At 35.0% G+C, this 21,955-nt stretch overlaps 1 protein-coding gene across 2 annotated transcripts in view; it reads right to left on the bottom strand.

Moving 5' to 3' along the window:
* Positions 1–6,670: 6,670 nt before the first annotated feature.
* LOC141544744 (uncharacterized) overlaps positions 6,671–21,955 on the bottom strand; it is a 43,613-nt gene continuing 28,328 nt past the window's right edge. Inside the window, exons 6-8 of one of the 2 annotated variants that reach the window (XM_074271251.1) lie at positions 21,567–21,694; positions 20,944–20,987; positions 6,690–6,723 (exon numbers count right to left, since the gene is read on the bottom strand). In XM_074271251.1, the coding sequence (XP_074127352.1) occupies positions 20,959–20,987; positions 21,567–21,694 (157 nt within the window). In that variant the 3' untranslated portion in view covers positions 6,690–6,723; positions 20,944–20,958. Of the gene's footprint in view, positions 6,724–20,943; positions 20,988–21,566; positions 21,695–21,955 lie in introns of both variants that reach the window. The other variant, XM_074271250.1, reaches the window with a different exon arrangement.

Genomic DNA, 21,955 nt, shown 5'->3' with positions numbered 1-21,955 from the left:
TGGAATGACAATCTCAGTTATATCAGTCCTTACCTCTCTTAAATCAATTCATGTCCTGTTTTTATAGAATAAATTCTTAACTTAAACTTAAACTCTTAATATAGCTATGTTATATTATAAAGTTTCTTAATGGTAATAGTGATCACCTTGCAACCAAACTGTTTTTTGTTTGTTCTTTGTCATTTTAAAATCTATTAAAGCAATACTCAATCATACTGTTTCTGCCTATTAGTCATCCTTTTGGGGGATGTTTTTCATTTTTAGGATTATAGGAGCAGTGTTGGAAGGAGATCTGTCGTTCCAAGAGTCCTTGCAAATATTGCCCCAGATGTTTCACCACTTCCAAAAAAAGGTTTTTGGAAACCACCTATTTCCCTTTTGGATTCCTCTGTTAGAAACACTTTTCTTTACATCAAAACTAAATTTGTGTGTTTACAATTTCCATTCATGAGCAAAACAAGCCTAATATTTCTCCCACTTGAAAGTGATTTCAAATACTTGAGAAGCTCTTTTAACACAGTATAATCACACACATACATACACACAAAGCTTGCTTTTCTTATGAATTCTATGATGTAAAGAGAGGAACACTTTCTAATATGCAAATCTATATATCAAGTTTTTGGAGACCAGAATTTTCTGGGCGCTGTAAAGTCTCTATGTGATGAGTTCCTGGGTAGTAAGCTGGGGTAACAGAGAAGCCTCAAGATAAAATTATAACATTCCTTGGGGCAAGCAAGGAAGGTCATTGGTGGAGGTCTTTGCCAAGCTAACCTCGCTGTATGCAATCAGAAAGCAAAGTTATGAATATCAAACGCTCAAGGTTAAATTTCCCTATAAAACATGCCCTCATAGTATATATTTTCCACAAAATCTTTCTTTTAGTCTGTAATACTCCACCTGAAGAAGTCTTTCCTCCCCCATGCTTCATGGCATCTTTCTCCTCCTTATAGTTAACTGTTTTAGGCTGTTAAAACCCTTTTTCAGAAGACTGAATTGCTTCCATTTGAATTGTCTTAAGAAGGTTCTGGGGATTACCAGGAAGGATAAGAATACCATATTTCTAAATTCTCTTTGGTATGCCTGGGCTGAGACACCTGGAAACTATTGGTACTGCTGCTGATTCAGAGGTCAGGCTTGGGCTGGGCTGGGGCTAGATCCAGGGTTGCATGTGTGTCCTGTCCTGTTGTGTTCTGTCCCAGAACTCCCACTCTGGTGTCACAGACCTTTTTTGCTGAGTTTCCAAGCTGCTTCCAAGTTTCTGCTGAGCTAGAAAATATTCTTCTCTTTTGGGTGTTCTAAGTCTCTAAAATTTGTTTAGAGACATTATTTAAAGGAATTTCAAGCAGTCTCAGGGAGAGGGTGGGCAAGTTCCTGTTTTTAATCTGCCATTCTTGGATCCACCCCTTGCATGTACTTGTAAATAAAAAGCTGTTATTTAAAAAATGTTTTTTTGCAAAGCAAGCCAATGCAGACAAGGTTAGGAGGCAAGCAGAAATCTGGGAAAATTTTTTTTTTTTTCTATCCAGTTTTTCTGATAAAGGCTTCCTTTCTAAAATGTATAGAAACAAACTCAAATTTATAAGAATACGAACCATTCCTCAACTGATAAGTGATCAAAAGATATGGACAGCCAGTTTTCAGATGAATAAATTAAAGCCATTTCTAATCATATTAAAATTACTGATTGGAGAAATTCAAATTAAGACAATAGTGATGTATCTATACACCTCTCAGATTGGTTAAAATGACAGGAACAGATGATAAATGATGAAGAGACTGTGGGAAAACTGGGACACTAATGCATTGCTCATGGAATTGTGAAATGATCTGATGATTCTTGACAGCAATTTGGAACCATATCTCCCCAAAATTATCAAATTCTGCATTCCCTTTTATCCATCAGTGTCTCTATTGGGTCTGTTTCCCAAAGAGAGCACAAAAGAGAAAAAAACACCTACTTTTGCAAAATAGTTTGTAGCAGCCCTTTTTGAGGTGGAAAGAAACAAGAAATTGAGAAGAGGCCCATCAGTTGGGGAATGGGTGAACAAGTTATGGTATATGAATTTAATGGAATATCATTCTACAAATAATGAACAGGTAGATTTTAGAAAAGCCCGGAAAGATTTATATGAAGAGATGCTATGTGAAACAAGCAGAACCAAGAGGAAATTCTACATAGTTAGAAAATTATGTGATGATCAACTGTGATGGGCTTGGTTCTTTTCAACAATGAAGATTGTGATGGAAAGTAACATACACATCCAGAAGCAAAACTGTGGACTCTGATTATGGATCAATGCATAGTATTTTTTTTTCATATCTAATAGTTTTTATTTACCAGGTATTTGCATGGGTAATTTTACAACAATGACAATTGCCAAACCATTTGTTCCAATTTTTCCCCTCCTCTCCCCCCCCAAGATGGCAGGTTGACCAATACATGTTAAATATGTTAGAGTATAAATTAAATACAATATATGTTTACATGAACAAACAGTTGTTTTGCTGAACAAAACGAATCGGACTTTGAAATAGTATACATTTACATTTCGCCTGTGAAGGAAATCCAAAATGCAGGCGGACAAAATTAGAGGGATTGGAAATTCTATGTAGTGGTTCATGGTTATCTCCCAGAGTTCTTTTGCTGGATGTAGCTGGTTCAATTAATTATTGCTCTATCGGAACTTATTTGGTTCATCTCATTGTTGAAGATGGCCACGTCCATCAGAATTGATCATCATAGTATTGAAGGATATAATGATCTCCTTGTCCTGTTCATTTCACTCAGCATCAGTTCATGTAAGTCTCTCCAGGCCTTTCTGAAATCATCCTGTTGGTCATTTCTTACAGAACAATAATATTCCATAATATTCATATACCACAATTTATTCAGCCATTCTCCAATTGATGAGCATCCAGTTAGTTTCCAGTTTCTGGTCACTACAAAGAGGGCTGCCAAAAACATTCTTGAACATAGAGGTCCCTTTCCCTTCTTTAAGATCTCTTTGGGATAAAAGCCCAGTAGTGAGACTGCTGGATCAAAGGGTATACACAGTTTGATAACTATTTGGGCATAGTTCCAAATCGTCCTTCAGAATGGCTGGATGTATGTGGAATTCCACCAACAATGTATCAGTGTCCCAGTTTTCCCACATCCCCTCCAACATTGCGCATTATCTTTCCCTGTCATTCTAGCCAATCTGACAGGTATTTAGTGGTATCTCAGAGTTGTCTTTGCATTTCTCTGATTAATAATGACTTGGAACATCTTTTCATATGGCTAGAACTAGTTTCAACTTCTTTGTCGAAGAATTGCTTGTTCATATCCTTTGACCGTTTTTCAATAGGAGAATGGCTTGATTTCTTATAGAGTCAATTCTCTATATATTTTGGAAATGAGGCCTTTATCAGAATCTTTGACTTTGGTAAAAATGTTTTCCCAGTTTATTGCTTCCTTTCTAATCTTGTCTGCATTCGTTTTGTTTGTACAAAAACTTTTCCATTTGATATAATCAAAATTTTCTATTTTATGATCAATCATGATCTCTAGTTCTTCTTTGGTCATAAATTCATTCCTCTTCTACAGGTCTGAGAGGTAAACTATGCTATATTCCTCTAGTTTATTTATAATCTCATTCTTTATGCCTAGGTCATGAACCCATTTTGACCTGAGCTTGGTGTAGGGTGTGAAGTGTGGGTCAATGCCTATTTTCTGCCATGGTAATTTCCATTTTTCCCAGCAATTTTTGTCAAAGTTCTTATCCCAGAAGCTGGGGTCCTTGGGTTTGTCAAACACTAGATTGCTATTTTTATTCATTATCTTGCCCTATGAACCTACCCTATTCCACTGATCAACTAGTCTATTTCTTAGCCAATACCAAATGGTTTTGGTGACTGCAGCTTTATAATATGGTTGTAGATCAGGTACAGCTAGGCCACCTTCATTTGATTTTTTTCTTCATTACTTCCCTTGAAATTCTCGACCTTTTGTTCTTCCATATGAATTTTGTTGTTATTTTTTTCTAGGTCATTAAAATAGTTTCTTAGGAGTCTGATTGGTATAGCACTAAATAAATAGATTAGTTTAGGGAGTATTGTCATCTTGATTATATTCGCTCGGCCTATCCAAGAGCACTTAATGTCTTTCCAATTATTTAAATCTGACTTTATTTTTGTGGCAAGTGTTTTGTAATTTTGCTCATATAATTCCTGACTTTCCTTTGGTAGATATATTCCGAAATATTTCATACTATGGACCGTTATATTGAATGAATTTTCTCTTTCTCTTTGTATCTCTTGGTATTGCACTGTGTTGGTAATGTATACAAATGCTGAGGATTTCGGTCGATTTATTTTGTATCCTGCAACTTTGCTAAAGTTCTGAATAATTTTAATAGCTTTTTAGCAAAGTCTTTGGGGTTTTCTAAGTATACCATCATGTCATCTGCAAAGAATGATAGTTTGATTTCCTCATTACCTACTCTAATTCCTTGAATCTCTTTCTCGGCTCTTATGGCCAAGGCTAGTGTTTCTAGTACTATATTGAATAGTAATGGTGATAGTGGGCAACCTTGTTGCACTCCTGATCTTACTGGGAAAGGTTCCAGTCTATCGCCATTACATATTATGCTTACTGACGATCTTAAATATATGCTCTGATTATTCTAAGGAATGTCCATTTATTCCTATACTCTCTAAGACTCAGCTTCTCAATTTTCACTTCAACTAACTCTACTTTTTACTTAAACTTCTCAAGGCCTCCTGAATTTTTTTATTAACTTCCAAATTTTTATTTTTCTTTCCAGATTCTTAGGGCTTCAAAATCATGTTCCTATTTGCTTCCCCTTAAATTCACATCTAAAAGAGGAATAATATAATACCATTAACAGGAATAATGTAAATGCTGCAACATGTCCATCAACCATAATCCCATAGAAAAAGAGATCAATTTCCTGGGACTATCTTGTTAGCATATCTAAAAGACTGACTCAATTATCTCTTTAGGTATCCTGCAACAACTCCCATAGATACAATGTACATGAGAGTTTGTTCTTACCTAGGCCCCCCCCCTTGTTCCCTTCCTAACTCTGTTCTAATGGGCTCTTTTCTCTACATCAAGGACTTACTTCCCTCTGACTTTAAAAAGCCATGTCACTTGAAACATCTTGCTTAATCATATTTGATTTAGCCCCTAAGCTATTTCACATTAATCAATGCCATCCTATGGGGCTGTGAAAATATCTCCGTTGAATTTGTCATATTAGGAACTGCTCTGGGTGCTTTATAGTTCTAATACTTCATTTTTTAAATAAATATAGGAAGAAAGGTTCCAAATGTTCAGCTTCTTGGGATCAGGGGACTCTTCCCACCAATCTCCCGAGACAATCACTCCCAACTTTGCCTCTTTTCTCTTCACCTTCCTCCTTATTTAAGAGAAAAAAATTATCATTTCTTGGAATACTTCATTCTACTTGATCATCTAGAAAGTGGAAAGGCGTTTTTCCAGAATTTTCACCTTCTTTTATATTAAGAGTAACTCTTAACACTGACAGCAACAAAGAGCACAGAATCTGTAGGACACTGCAAAATAACATTCTGTGCTGTGGGAAAATGAGCTCACTAAAAGTGAGATACTTAGCAATCTCTGTTTTAGTCATTCCTGTTAATGACCTTTACAACTAATCCTTTGCCATATCTGTTTGCCTTTGTAGGAGCTCCAGAGAAGTGCGTTTTCAAAAGGTTTACTACTTCTCAAGATACAATGCCAACTTGCCCACATCTCTCTAATTGGAAAGAAGAATATTCCTGCCAAAGTCTCAAAGTAAAAATTAGCTCTCTACCATAGTTGTCTACAAGAGTTCCAAGCAGAAACTACTCACCAGATGCTTCCCTCTTCTCTACCATTGCTTCTCTCCTTGCTGAGAAATCTCCAATACCATCTCTTGTCTTAATTTAGGATCCTGGTCCCAGTGACTAACCCCTAGCCCCTGTTGATAACTCCTTGATCTGAGCACTTAGGTAAAACTTCTGCAAGTAGAAGATGATACATATTTGCATTGCAGATGTGATTTAAAAGCCCCCTTCCAGGTGGCTAACATGTGGTGTGGCCATATGGAACATAGCTGGTTCATTCTTCATTCATAAAATACTATTTCTTAATAGTTCTAAGAGGGTTTTGTGGATAGGAAGTAGGAAGGGGGTAAAAATACAGTGGATTCAACTTCTTCCTTTGTCACATAATGATTTCATGAACCCAAACTAGTCACTTAATCCTTCAGCTTCCTCAGTCAACTATCTATACACAAAACAGTTAATAATCTGATAAATAAGCTTGAATAAACACATGCACACACATACACATAGTGTACATATATGTGTGTGTATATATACACACACATATGCAATATATGCATAAACATATATACACACATAATAATGTACATATATATATATATATATGTGCAAATGCACATGTACCTAGTAGGTGTCCAGTAAACCTAATTTGTTGAAAGTTAATTAAGCAAAAACATGAATTAATATGATAGTATAAAAATTCTATAGCATAGTATAGCATAGTATACTATAGTAGTATAAAAATTTTGGATTCATGACAGTCTGCTTTGTCTGAATTGAAAAACCCATTGAAGACTGGACCAAGAAGATTAATCAAAAGCTACAAAGCCTACCTGCTTGTAGAATCTTCTGAAGAACTTTCTTCTGCTATTGTAGAAAAAAGTAAAATACAATTAAAACTTAATATATAAAAATTAATATAAAAGGCATAATTTTAAAGCTATTCTACAATGTATTTTTGAGCAACGCCAATATGATTCAAAGGGAATTGTGATATAGATAAATGTCTTTAAGTTGAATGAGGTGGGTAGAAAGAGGTGGTCTTAAAATATGAGTTATCTGTGAGTGATCTGGTTACATTAATTGCTTCGCACTTTCAGAGCACCATATCTCTAAGCAAATACCATAAATAAAAAGAACAATCTGCTCTAACATGAATAATTTGGGCTTTTTTATGTAAGTAGATTGCAAAGACGATATTGAGAAAGATCGACTTTCTTACCACAGTCCTCACAGATAAAATGTTTGGAAATATAGTACTGCCACATTCAGCATGACATGGCAGAATATTCCCTTTTATAAATCAGAGAAATCCACAGACATTCAGTTTAGCATAACATAACATATTTCTATCTCTTCTCCATGGGCAAGAGATCCAAAACAATGTAACCTGTCTAAAGCTCTATAATCCCTTGAAGAAAGGGGTTAATAAGTAGAAAACCAATGTATTTTTTCTATTCAAGTCTTCTTGGGAAGGGAAACTAAAAATAAAAACAAAAGTAATGATTTACAATGCACATCTATTATTTCTTCTGATCTTTGACTGCAAAATATAGTTTAAAAATATTTTACTGGGCAATAAAATAAGAAATTCTTTTTTTTTTTACTACGAACCATGACATGAGTCTAAGGGAAAGAACTAAGAGATAACTATTTCTCCATTTCACTAGGTATATTATTTTGTTATTTAATTCATAAATCATTCTCCAAAATTGACTTTCTCCAAAACATTGAAAATGATGCTGCCAGATTGCTTTTGAACTAATTATGTCCAAAGGAATATGAGATTTCATTTGTATGGAAATCACAGTGATAAAAATTACCTTCACTGATAAACAGGGAATTTCTCTGCAAATGATATTCTTTTAATTTAATAGTTTTTATTTACCAGATATATGCATGGGGAATTTCACAACATTGACAATTGCGAAACCGTTTTTTCTAATTTTTCCCCTCGTTCCCCCCCACCCCAAAGATGGCAGGTTGGTCAATACATGTTCGATATCTTAAAGTAGAAATTTATACATATACACACACACACACACACACACACACACACACACACGACCAAAAGTTTGTTTTGCAGTCCAAAAAGAATCGGACTTTGAAACAGTGTACAATTAGCCTGTGAAGGAAATATAAAATGCAGGCGGACAAAATTAGAGGGATTGGGAATTCTATGTAGTGGTTCTTATGCTGGGTGTAGCTGGTTCAGTTCATTATTGCTCTATTGGAAGTGATTTGGTTCATCTTATTGTTGAAAATGGCCATATCCATCAGAATTGATCATCATATAGTATTGTTGTGCAAGTATACAACGATCTTCTGGTCCTACTCATTTCACTCAGCATCAGGTCATGTAAATCTCTCCAGGCTTTTCTGAAATCATCCTGCTAGTCATTTCTTACACAGCAATCATATTCCATAATATTCATATACCACAATTTATTCAGCCCTTCTCTAATCAATGGGCATCCGCATCCCTTTCCCTTCTTTAAGATCTCTTTGGGATATAAGACCAGAAGTAAAACTGCTGGGTGAAAGGGGATGCACAGTTTGATAACTTTTTGAGCATAGTTGAAAATTGCTCTCCAGAATGGCTGGATGCATTCACAATTCCAGCAACAATGTGTCAGTGTCCCTGTTTTCCCACATCCCCTTCAACATTCTGCATTATCTTTCCCTATCATTCTAGCCAATTAGAGATGTGTAGTGGTATCTCAGAGTTGTTTTAATTTGCATTTCTCTGATTAATAATGACATGGAGCATCTTTTCATATAGCTAGAAATAGTTTCAATTTCTTCTTCTGAGAATTGTCTGTTCATATCCTTTGACCATTTATCAATAGGAGAATGGCTTGATTTCTTATAAATTAGAGTCAATTCTCTTTATATTTTGGAAATGAAGCTTTTATTGCAAATGATATTCTTAGTGAATTATTAAGTTGAGGCGCTGTGAGGTTAAGCAACTTGTGTAGAGTCAACCAGCTAGGATGTATCAGAAGTGAGTTTTAAACCTATGTCTTCTGACAGTAAAGGACAGCTCTTTAGCCAGTTTACCCAACTGGTTAGGACCTGCAAAAATGTTCACTGTGTCTCCTCAGACTGAGAATTTAGAGTTCCCGCTACTCTCTGATATATTTTAAGTGAAATTTCATTATATAACATAATACATATTGAGTTATCTAATAATGATTTATTTCCATTTAAACATAAGTAAGCTAAAAATGTCATTCTATACTGTGCAGCCAAAAATGGTATTTCTAGATACTTTCCTGAAGAGTGGAGGGCCTGAAGATATCAACTATGTTCATAAATATCAAAGTAGCTAATGCTTCTCCCTAGGCAGATATTTTAGTATGGTAGTTTTTTAAAACATAAAATCAAGGAGACAAAAAATGCACAAATCTTTGAGCTCTTCCTTCCTTTTGTCACATAAAGCCTCTGAATTGGTTTTCGAGTGACAGAATCCACATATATTTTCAGCAGAAGATACTTTGGAAGAACCTCAGGAAAAGTCGATCTGAAGAACAGGGGTAGGGTGGAGGTGGCCCAGCAAAGGTACAATACAGGGACTGAGGTCAGAGTGGATTCTGTCCCCTGGAGAAATTTACTGGGAATCTTTTAACTATAATACAAGCTATTCTGTCTTGGTTCAGAAACCACTGGATCAGCAAACAGACTTTTCCTGAAGTTCTTCCAAAATATCTTCTGCTGAAAGACTTTCAACTCAACTTCAGAAGACAAATAATGAGACCCCAAACCCCAGGAAAACAAATGGGTTTAGCCATGCTTACACAGCACTAGATGGAAGACAGCAACCCTGGCCCCAGGGAAGCATGAAACTACTGTTGCCTGTAGAGGAAATTTGAGATAGAGGAAATTTGGGACAATTTCCCTATTGTCCTAAGAGCAGACCAGAACATTTAAAAATGAAAAGCAAAAGAACTCTGACCATAGATAGATTCTATGGAGATAGGGAAGTGCAGACCTCAAACCCTGATGACACTTGAGGCAAAAAGCCATCAGGTCAAGCCTCAAAATGTAAGATAACTTGGTCTGCAACTCTGAAGATTCTCTTAGTAAGAATTATAAATAGATCTTAAAAGAGTTAAAAGGAAAGTGGAGAAAGGAAATGAGAGCTTTAGAAAAAGAACCAGAGATCTTGTTTTAAAAAAAATACTACTTCCCGGGGGGGGGGGGGGGGGGGGCAGAGCCAAGATGGTGGAGAGGATAGATGCTTCATTCTGAACTCCCTTCTACCCTCACTTACTATATACCTAATTCAGCCTCAGAAATCATGCTTGACTGGTAGGATTCCCAAATATTGGGAGTACAACACTTTGCCAGCCAAAGATTACTTGGAACTTCGCCAGATAAAGTCTGTCTTGATCGGGTAGGAGGAGTCCAGAGCAGCCAGGGAGTCAGAACACAGAGGCTTGCCCATGCTGAGTGGACCCGGAGCACAGTGTGATCCCTGTGGGTGGAGAATTTGCAGGGAGGACTCTACCACACGTTGTCTGCTCTGCTTTAATTGAAAAGCAGTAGATCAACAGAGAAGTTACACAAACACCAAAGGTAGCATATACACCAAAACACCAGAGTTTAACAGGACCTGACCATACCCACCCAGCACCAGGAGTGACCCAGCACAACCCCAGTACAGCTGTTCAGCCATAGTCTACCAGAACAGAGACACTTCTGCTGCTCAACCGCTTGTCCCAAGGCAGCCACTAGTGGGGCTCTGCCCAGGGCACACTTCCTGCCCAGTGGGGTACTTCCAAAGAAAATCACACTACTGCATAGCAGGGTTCTGCCCAAGACACTCATAATTTCTGCACAGTGGGGGCTCTGCCCAGGGCAGTAAGACTTTGCAGCAGAATGTCCACTCTTCAAGCCTGTTTTTGCAGGACAGTTACTGTCTATCTGTCCCTGTTTTGCAGAGGAAGCTGAGAACCTCCTTCCCCTGAAGCCAGACACTAAGGGCTTTAAAAAAAATGAATAAAAAAGCCAAGCTAGCTTTAACTATAGATAGTTTCTATACAGAAATAGAGCAGATTTCTAACCCTAAGGAGACTAATAGAAGAAAATTTCCAGAAAAAAAAAAACAAAAACAAAAACAAAGGGGGATATAACCTGATCCCCATCAGACAAGTTCAACTGGAAGAAATCAGAAAATAGCCTAAAACAGAGCTAGAAGAAAAATGGATAAAAAAAAAGAGAAGCTCTGCAAAAGAGCATGAGAAATGCATATAACTCATTAAAAAGAAAGATTTGATAAAGTGGAAAAAGAAAACAACTTCCTGAAATGTGAAATGGAAAAGGTAAGGGACTCCCAGGTAAACAGAATTTGTGAATTGGAAAAGGTAAAGAAGTCCCAGGAAAGTAAGATTTGTTCATTGGAAAAATGAAAATAACTCACTAAAAACAAAACAAAACAAAACAAAACAAAACAAACAAACAAACAAAAAAAAATGAGTGAAATGGAAAAAATTCCATAGAGCAAAACAAGTCATTTAAAAACTCAATTGGACATATAGAAAAAGAAGGGAAAAAAGTTAATGAAGCTAATAACTTATTAAAAATAAGAACTGATTTGATTAAAAATCAGAACTGATCAGAATTGAATGTTAAACTGCTTGCATTATTATCTTTCTACCCAGGTTACTTATACCTTTGGAATCCAATTATTACCATGCGACAAGAAAATTGGATTTACACACATATATTATATCTAGGTTATGCTGTAGTACATTTAATATTCATGGAATTGCCTGTCATCTAGGGGAGGGAGTAGAGGCAGGGAGGGAGGGAGGGGAAAATTTGGAAAAATGAATACAGGGATAATGTAAAAAAATATATATATTCATGCATATGTACTATGAAAAAATTATATTTATAAAATTAATTTAAAAACTCAGAATTGAAAAAACAGAAATGAATGATTATTTGAGACATCAAGAATCAGTGAAGAAAAAACAAAAAAATGAAAAAAATAGAAAAAAATGTTAAATATCTACGTGGAAAAATAAGAGACCTGGAAAATAGATCTAGGACACATAATCTAAGGATAATTGGAATCTCTGAAAAGCATGATGAGCAAAAAGAGCCTAGACAATATTTTTCAGAAAATCCTCCAAGAGAACTGCCTCACATGTAAGAGAATCAGAAGGTAAAATAGGCATTGAACCCCCAAATAAAAACGTCAAGTAATAACGTGGCTAAATTTCAGAACTGTCAGACTTAGGAAAAAATGTTACAAGCAGCCAGAAAAAAAAACAAACAAAAAAAAAAAACAATACCAAGGAGCGACAATATAGGATAACTCAGAATCTAGCAGCTTCCACATTAAAGGATCAAAGGGCCTGGAATCTCAGCTTCTGAAAGTCAAAAAGACTTGGAATGCAGCCAAGAATAAACTACCCAGCTAAGCTGCACATTTTCTTCCAGGGAAGAAGATAGACATTCAATGAAACAAGTGAATTCCATTTATTCCTAATGAAAAAATAAATAAATAAATAGAGCTAAACAAAAAATTTAACCTCCCAATAGGAGAACCATAAAAGATAAAAAGAACTCTTGTTTTTTGTTATAGGCATACATAAAGAGCATTTGTATAATTTGGTTTTACTGTTATAATATTTAAAAAATTGGAAAATAAAAGTGGAAAGGGGATTTTATCAGAAAAGGGAAAAGGGGAGATAAAAAGAGGGAAATTACATCACACAAAGAGGCAAAGGAAACCTATTATATCTGAGGGAATTAAGGGAGAGGGAGGTACATCGTACTCTCATCAGATTTGGCTCAAAGAGAAAATATTAGACATATTTGGTTTACAGAGAAACTTCTCTCACCCCATTGAAATGTGGGAGATGAAAAGGGAGAAGGAAAGGAGTAAATTAAATAGAAGGGAATACAGAAAAAAAAATAAGACAAAGTTAAAGGAAAGGAGGAGGGACTGAAAGGGGATGGGAGGGATTCTAAAAAGGGAGAGCGGCATGAGGCAAGTGGTGCCCTAAGTTTAATACTGGGGACATGGGTAAAGAGGGAAAGGAAAAGGAAAGTATAATCTGGGGATAATAAGATGGCAGAAAATACAGAATTAGTACTTTTAACTGTAAATGTGAATGTGATGAATTCTCCCATAAAGTGGAGTCTGATGCACACTGCATCAAAAGCCAGAATCCTACAATATATGGTTTGCAGGAAACACATTTAAAGCAGGGTAATACATACAGAGTCAAGGTAAAAGGCTGTAGGAGAATCTATTCATTATGCTTCAGGTGAATTCAGAATAGCAGGGCTAGCCATTTTCAGATCAAGAAAAGCAAAATATTATCTAATTAAAAGAAATAAGGAAGGAAAGTACATCTTGCAAAAGAGTAGCATAGACAATGAAGCAGTATCAATACTAAACATATATGCACCAAGTAGTGAATATATATTGTGCATATATGGTGCACCAAGATCTCCTAAAGGAGAAGTTGAAAGAGTTGGAAGAAAAAATACACAGCAAACTATAATAGTTGGAGAACTCAACCTTGCACTTTCAGAATTAGATAAATCAAACCACAAAACAAATAAGAAAGAAGTTAAAGAGGTAAATATTGGTAATATTGGAAAAGTTAGATATGACAGATCTTTTGAGAAAACTGAATAGAGACAGGAAGGAGTATACTTTCTTCTCAGCAGTTCATGGAACTTCTACAAAAATTGACCATATATTGGGACATAAAGACCTCAAAATTAAATGCAGAAAGTTAGAAATAGTAAATTCATTCTTTTTAGATCACAATGAAAAAACTACATTCAACAAAAAGCTAGGGCTAAACAAAAAAGTAATTGGAAACTAAATAATCTCATCCTAAGGAATGAATGGGTCAAATCATAGACACAATAATTTCACTCAAGAGAATGACGACAATGAGACAACATACCAAAATTTGTGGGATGCAGCCACAGTGGTAATAAGGGAAAATTTTATATCTCTAGAGGCTTACTTGAATAAAATAGAGAAAGAAGATCAATGAATTGGGTTTACTACTTAAAAAGTTAGAAAAAGAGCAAATTAACCCTCCCATCAAATATTAACTTGGAATACTAAAATGAAAATGAAAATAAAATTGAATATAAAAAAACTTTTAAATTAATAAATAAAACTTGAGAGTTTGTTTTATGAAAAAAAACGATAAAATTGATAAACCTTTGGTAAATTTGATTAGAAAAAGGAAAGAAAGTGGGGCAGAGCCAAGATGGCACAGAAGATACACATGCATTTCTAAGCTCCCTTTTACCATCAATACCAACTAGTGAAATCAGCTTCAAAAATAATGCTGGACTGATAAAAACCACAAGGATTAGAAGCACAACTTACCAGAAAAAGAGAATCTGGAATTTTAACAGAAAAGGTCGGTTCTAAGAGGAGGAAAAAAAGCACCGGCACAGACAGGGTTGGACTAAGGGCTAGCACATTGAGTCAAATGGGCTGGGGAGAACTCTGGGATCAGAGAAGCCACTGAGATAGAGGAATCTGGCATAGGCTGATAGCTCCACTCTGCTTGTAAAATGGCACATAAGAAGAGAAATCAAAGCCACTTTAAAGTAAAAATCCAGAAAATATAATCACCCCAAACCAGAAGTTACAGAACACTAATCTCATTATGGTGTGCAGCCCCCTTCTGCTGTCCGGGGCTTTTCCTTAGGGCAGTTAAGAATGTGAACAGCAGGGGACACAGCCTGGGGCAGCCTGTAATCCTCATAGTGTGGGGCTCAGCCTGAGGTAGTGGAATTCTCACAGTAGTGAAACTTCAGCAGCAGTGGAACTCCCACAGCAGCAGAACCCCTGCAACAGCAAGTGTGCTTTCTGAGCAGAGATGTCCAGTTTAAGAGCAGGGGCTTTTTGTGTCAGCTGGTAATATTTACGGCCCTATGGGAGGCTTTGCCTGGGGTTTGTGACGCTTTTACTGTTCAGCCTCTAGTCTCAGGGCAGTTGCTAGGTGACATAGTGTGGGTCCTTCAATGGGCACTCCTTGCTGCAGCCCTGCTAACCACCTCTGAGTCATTTCTGTTGGGAGGAAGAGAACTCTCTCCCAGAGTTCTCTCTTAGCCCAGTCAAAGGATTGCTGCATCCTATCAACTGTCTGGGAGAAAGCTGGTAAATTTCATACAAAAGAGCAGACCCCCACAGAGTTTTAAGAATGAGTAAGAAACTGAAGAGAATGATTGACACATTTTATACTGAGAAAGAGCTGGTATCCAACCCCAAGGAAGCTAACAGCAAACACTCTCCAGATAACAGCCTAAAAGGGAATGATACATGCCCGTCAACACATAATCCTCTCCTAGAAGAGACTGTTCAAAAGTTAAGAGATTTTGAAGAAAAATGGGGAAAGGAAAGAGAAGCTATGATAGAGAATAACAACGTCCTGAAATTTGAGTTGGAAAAAAATACAGAATTCACAGGAGGTGCAGGGAAACAAAATTTTGTGAATTAGAAAAGATTAACAAAAAACAGGAAAGTAAGATTTCTGAATTGGAGAAGATAAAAAAAATCCTTAAAAAGTAGTGTTTGTGATGTGGAAAAAGAAAATAACTCACTAAAAAAATAGTGAAATGAAAAAAAATTCAACTGAGCAAAATAATTCATTTAAAAGCTCAATTGGACCCATACAAAAAGAACTAAAAATTTGAAGGAAAATGACTCATTAAAAATCAGAACTGAACAAATAGAAATGAATGATTCATTGAGAAATCAAGAATCAGTCAAACAAAACAAAACAAAACAAAAAAATAAATAAATGAAAAGCTGGAGAATAACATCAAATATTTACTGGGAAAATCTATAGACTTGGAAAATAGATCTAGGAGAGATAATCTGAGGATCATTGGATTTACTGAAAATTATGATGAAAAAAAAGAGCCCAGATTCTATTTTACAGGAAATCATCAACGAGAATTGTCCAGAGATAATAGGAACAGAAGGGAAAATAGGCGATGAAAGAATTCCTCGAACATCTTCTGAAAAAGACCCTAAAAAAAGAACATTGTGGCTAAGCTGCCAAACTACCAAACTAAGGAAAAAATATTGCAAGTAGCCAGGAAAAAAAAAAATTCATATCAAGATTCCACAATAAGGATCACTCAAGACCTGGGTGCCTCCACATTAAAGGATCGTAGGGCCTAGAACCTGATATTCTGAAAGTCAAAAGAACTAGTATTGCAACCAATAATAAACTATCCAACTAAGTTTAGCATTTTCTTCCATGGAAGAAGATGGACATTTAATGAAACAGAGGAATTCCATTTGTTTCTAAGGAAAAAAAAAAAAAAACAGATTTAAACAAAAAATTTGATCTACATCCACAAGTCTCAAGAGAAGCAAAAAAAAAAAAAAGGTAAAAAGCACTCTTGAGAACTGTATCTCTGTTGTGGATACAAAGTCCACATGGATAATTTAATTTTACTGATATAACATGAAAAAGAAGTAGTAAAGGGAAGGAGATAGTATCATAAAATGGGAAAGGAAAGATAAAAAGAAGGAATCTAAATCCCAGGAGGAGGCATAGAAAATTTACCACATCTGAGGGAACTTAGAGAGGGGGAGAAATATTGTATAAATCTTACTCTCATCAGAGTAGGCTCAAAGAGTAAATAATTGACATATTTGTTTTTCACAGAATTCTCTCTCACCTCATTAAAAGTGCAGAGAGGAAAAAGGAAAAGAAAAAGAGGAATAAGGGAAGGGTACAAGAAAGGAGAAGGGACTTAAAAAGAGGGGGGAGGGATACTTAAAAGGGAGGGCTATGCATCACAAGTGGGGTCCATAAATTCAATACTGGGTAAAGGTTTCAGGGGGACAAGGGGGAAAAAAAAGCATAATCAGGGAATAATATGATGGCAGGAAATACAGAATTAGTAATTTTAACTCTAAATGTGAATGGCATGAACTCTCCCATTAAACTGAGGCAGATAGCAGACTGGATCAAATGTCAGAACCCTACAATATGTTGTTTACAGGAAACACATTTAAAGGAGGGAGATACATACAGAGTAAAGGTAAAAGGTTGGAAAAGAATCTATTATGTTTCAGGTGAAGCCAAAAAAGCAGGGCTAGCCATCCTTATCTCAGATCAAGCAAAAGCAGAAATTGATCCAATTAAAAGAGATAAGGAAGGAAACCATATCCTGCTAAAAGGTAGCATAGATAATGAAACCATATCAATACTAAACATATATGCACCAAATGGTATGCCATCTGACTTCCTAAAGGAGAAGTTAAGAGAGTTGCAAAAAAAATTAAACAGCAAATCTATAATAGTGAGAGACCTTAACCTTGCACTCTCAGAATTAGATAAATCAAACCATAAAAAAAATAAGAAAGGAATTAAAGAGGTAAATGGAACATTAGAAAAACTAGGTATGATAGATCTTTGGAGAAAACTGAATGGTGATAGAAAGGAGTATACTTTTTTCTCAGCAGTTCATGGAACCAATACAAAAATTGACCATATATTGGGACGTAAAAATCTCAAAATTTAATGCAGGAAGGCAGAAATAGTAAATGCCTTCATCTCAGATCACAATGCAATAAAAACTACATTCAACAAGAAGTTAGGGGCAAATAGACCAAAAAGTAATTTGAAACTAAATAATCTCATCTTAAAAATGACTAGGTAAAACAGCAAATTATAGAAAAAAATAATAATTTCACACAAGATAATGACAATGATGAGACATCATACCAAAATTTGTGGGATGCAGCAAAAGAGGTGATAAGGGGAAATGCCATGTCTTTAGAGGCTTACTTGAATAAGAGAGAGAAAGAGAAGATCAATAAATTGGGCCTGCAACTTGAAAAGCTAGAAAAGGACCAAAATAAACCCCCCCAACCAAACACTAAACTTGAAATTCTAAAATTAAAAGGAGAAATCAATAATATTGAAAGTAGTGGGCAGGTAGGTGGCCCAGTGGATAGAGCACCAGCCTTGAATTCAGGAGGACCTGAGTTTAAATCTGGCCTCAGACATTTAACATTTCCTAGCTGTGTGACCCTGGGCCAGTCACTTAACCCCAGCCTCAGGAAAAAAAATAAGAAAAAAAACAAAAATATGAAAAAAAAATCTATTGAATTAATAAATAAAACTAAGAGTTGGTTTTATGTAAAAGCTAATAAAATAGATAGACCTTTGGTAAATCTGATTAGAAAAAGGAAAGGGAAAACTTAAATTGTTAGTCTTACAAATGAAAAGAGGGATCTTTCCACCAATGAAGAGGAAATTAGAGAAATAATAAGGAGTTACTTTCCCCAACTTTAAATGGATGACTACCTCCAAAAATATAGGCTTCCTAGATTAAGAGAAGGAGGAGGTAAACTGCTTAAATAGTCCCAACCAAAAACTAAACTTGAAATTCTAAAATTAAAAGGAGAAATCAATAATATTGAAAATAGTGGGCAGCTAGGTGGCCCAGTGGATAGAGCACCAGCCTTGAGTTCAAATCTGGCCTCAGACATTTGACACTTCCTAGCTGTGTGACCCTGGATAAGTCACTGAACCCCAGCCTCAGTAAAAAAATAAAGAAAGAAAAAAAAAAAAAGAAAGAAAAAAACCCCTTTTAATTGATAAATAAAACTAAGAGTTGGTTTTATGAAAAAGCTAATAAAATAGATACAACTTTGTTAAATCTGATTAGAAAAAGGAAAGGGAAAACAAATTGTTCGTCTTAAAAATGAAAAGGGGGATTTTTCCACCAACGAAGAGGAAATTAGAGAAATAATAAGGAGTTACTTTGCCCAATTTTAAATGGATGACTACCTCCAATAATATAGGCTTCCTAGATTAACAGAGGAGGAGGTAAACTGCTTAAATAGTCCCATTTAAGAAAAAAGAAATAGAACAAGCTATTACTCAACTCCCCAAGAAAAAATCCCCAGGACCAGATGGGTTTACATGTGAATTCTACCAAACATTTAAAAAACAAGTAGCCCCAATGTTATATAAATTATTTGAAAAAATAGAGGATGAAGGAGTCCTACCAAACTCTTTATATGACACAGACATGTCACTGATGATACTAAACGAGGTAGGTTGAAAACTGAGAAAGAAAACTATAGACCAATCTCCTTAATGAATATTGATGCTAAAATCTTAAATAAGATATTAGCAAAAAGACTTCAGAAAATCATCCCCAGAATAATACACTATGATCAAGTAGGATTTATACAAGGAATGGAATGCAGGGCTGGTTTAATATTAGGAAAACTATTAGGAAAACTATTAGTATAATTGACCATATTAATAATCAAATTTTAAAAAAGCTTATGATCATCTCAATAGATGCAAAAAAAAGCATTTGATAAAATATAACATCCATTCCTACTACAAACACTTGAGAGAATAGGAATAAATGGACTATTCCTTAAAATAGCCATGAGCCTATACTTAAGACCATCAGTAAGCATACTAGGTAATGGAGATAAACTGGAACCTTTCCTAGTAAGATCAGGAGTGAAAAAGGTTGCCCACTATCACCATTACTATTCAATATTGTATTAGAAATGCTAGCCACGGCAATAAGATTCAAGAAAGAGATTAAAGGAATAAGAGTAGGTAATGAAGAAATCAAACTATCACTCTTTGCAGATGGTTTGATGGTATAGTTAGAGAACCCAAGAGATTCTAATAAAAAGTTATTGGAATTCACAACTTTAGCAAATTTGCTGAATACAAAATAAATCCACATAATTTTCCAGCATTTTTATACACCACCAACAAAATGCAACAGCAAGAGATACAAAGAGAAATTCCATTCCAAACAACTGTCAAGACTATAAAATATTTGGGAATCCATCTACCAAAGAAAAGTCAGGAATTATATGAGCAAAATTACAAAACACTTGCCACAAAAATAAAGTCAGATTTAAATAATTGGAAAGACATTAAGTGCTCTTGGATAGACCGAGCGAATGTAATAAAGATGACAATGCTCCCCAAACTAATCTATTTATTTAGTGCTATACCAATCAGACTCCCAAGAAACTATTTTAATGACCTAGAAAAAATAACAACAGAAATTATATGGAACAATAAGAGGTTGAGAATTTCAAGGGATGTAATGAAAAAAAAATTAAATGAAGTTGGTCTAGCTGTACCTGATCTAGAACTATATTATAAAACAACAGTCATTAAAACCATTTGGTATTGGCTAAGAAATAGACTAGTCGATCAGGGGAAAAGATTGGGTACACAGGACAAAATAGGGTACAACTATAGAAATCTAGATTTTGACAAACCCAAAGACACCAACATTTGGGATAAGAATTCATTATTTGAAAAAAAAAAACTGTTGGGAATACTGGAAATTAGTATGGCAAAAATTAGATATGGACCCACACTTAACACCATATACCAAGATAAGAACAAAATGGGTCCATGATTTAGGCATAAAGAATGAGATCATAAACAGATTAGAGGAACTGGGGATAGTCTACCTTTCAGACCTGTGGAGGACAAAGAAATTTATGACCAAAGGAGAACTAGAGATCATTATTGATCACAAAATAGAAGATTTTGATTACATCAAATTAAAAAGCATTTGTACAAACAAAACTAATGCAAACAAGATTAGAAGGGAAGTAACAAATTGGGAAAATATATGGAGGGCTGTGAAAAGCAAGTGGTGTTCACAAGTTTAATACTGGGTAGGGGGGTAAGAGGGAAGGAAAGGTTAAAAACATAAGCAGAGCTTAACAGGATGGCAAGCAATATAGAATTAGTCATTCTAACCATAAATGTGAATGGGGTAAACTCCCTTGTAAAGAGGAATCAGTGAGTAGACTAGATTAAAAGTCAGAATCCTACTATAAGTTGTTTACAGGAAATACACCTGAAACAGGGTAATGCATTCAAACTAAAAGTAAAGGAATCTACGATGCTTCAGGTAAAGCCAAAAAAGCAGGGGTAGCCATCATCATCTCAGATCAAGTAAAAACAAAAATTGATTGAATTAAAAGAGATAAGGAAGGGCATTATATCCTGCTAAAGGGCAGCATCAATAATGAAGCCGTATCAATATTAAACATATACTCACCCAGTGGTGCAGCATCTAAATTCTTAAAAGAGAAAATAAGGGAGCTGAAAGAAGAAATAGACAGCAAAACTATAATAGTGGGAGATCTCAACCTTGCACTCTCAGAATTAGATAAACCAAACCATAAAATAAATAAGAAAGAAGCCAAACAGGTAAATAGAATACTAGAAAAGTTTGATATGATAGATCTTTGGCGAATTTCATTCAATTTATATTAAATCATAAGAAATGGTATCATTTATTTACCCCACATTTAAGCGTAAAAACATTATATTATCAAATGTAATATTTAATGTTTTAAGTGTTAAAGAGTTTTCACTTTTGGTTAAGTTATTTGGTTATTTTGGTTTAACATATGTAGAATAATTTGGTTAAACATTTATAAAATAATTTGGAAGTCAGAAAATTGATAGTGTAGCCTAACATTTATTGGGGAGATAAAGCAGATAAAAGTGACACAAACATTGCTTTGTAGTTTCAGGGTAGTAGACCTACAATTTGGTAATTAATTCATTAACCAAAGATAAAAAAGTTTCTATTATTTTAAAATAGAGAATGTATGAATTTTAAGATAGCGCTTATTTTTTAATTAACTATTTATTTGGGTTTATCAGTAGTTCTACCTTTTTTGTACAGGAATGGTACACTGAAAGCAAATCCAAAACCAGAAGGTTGCTCTGAACAGCTGATTTGGGATGTAGAGGGCTTATTACAGTCTTTCTGATTTTCAATTTGTTGATAATAAGTAAGTCTAAAAAAAAAGTAAACAAAATAAGTCTGCATCACCCAAATAAAATAATATATGCAACAAATCTTTATGTATCTCAAATATTAGACACTTTTAATATTTTTATTGTTTTAATAAAGTCTTTAATAAAGCAATACTAATCATTCAACTGAGATGTAATACATTTGTCTTCAGAGTCACAGTACTATAGAATTGTAGGCTTAAAACTGAAAAGGCTTATTAAGGGCATTAAGGGTAATCTTTTTATCAGTTAAATAACTAAAT

This window comes from Sminthopsis crassicaudata, chromosome 5 (genome assembly GCF_048593235.1).
Source record: "Sminthopsis crassicaudata isolate SCR6 chromosome 5, ASM4859323v1, whole genome shotgun sequence".
Taxonomy (NCBI): domain Eukaryota; kingdom Metazoa; phylum Chordata; class Mammalia; order Dasyuromorphia; family Dasyuridae; genus Sminthopsis; species Sminthopsis crassicaudata.
This window is presented reverse-complemented; position numbering and strand designations above follow the sequence as displayed.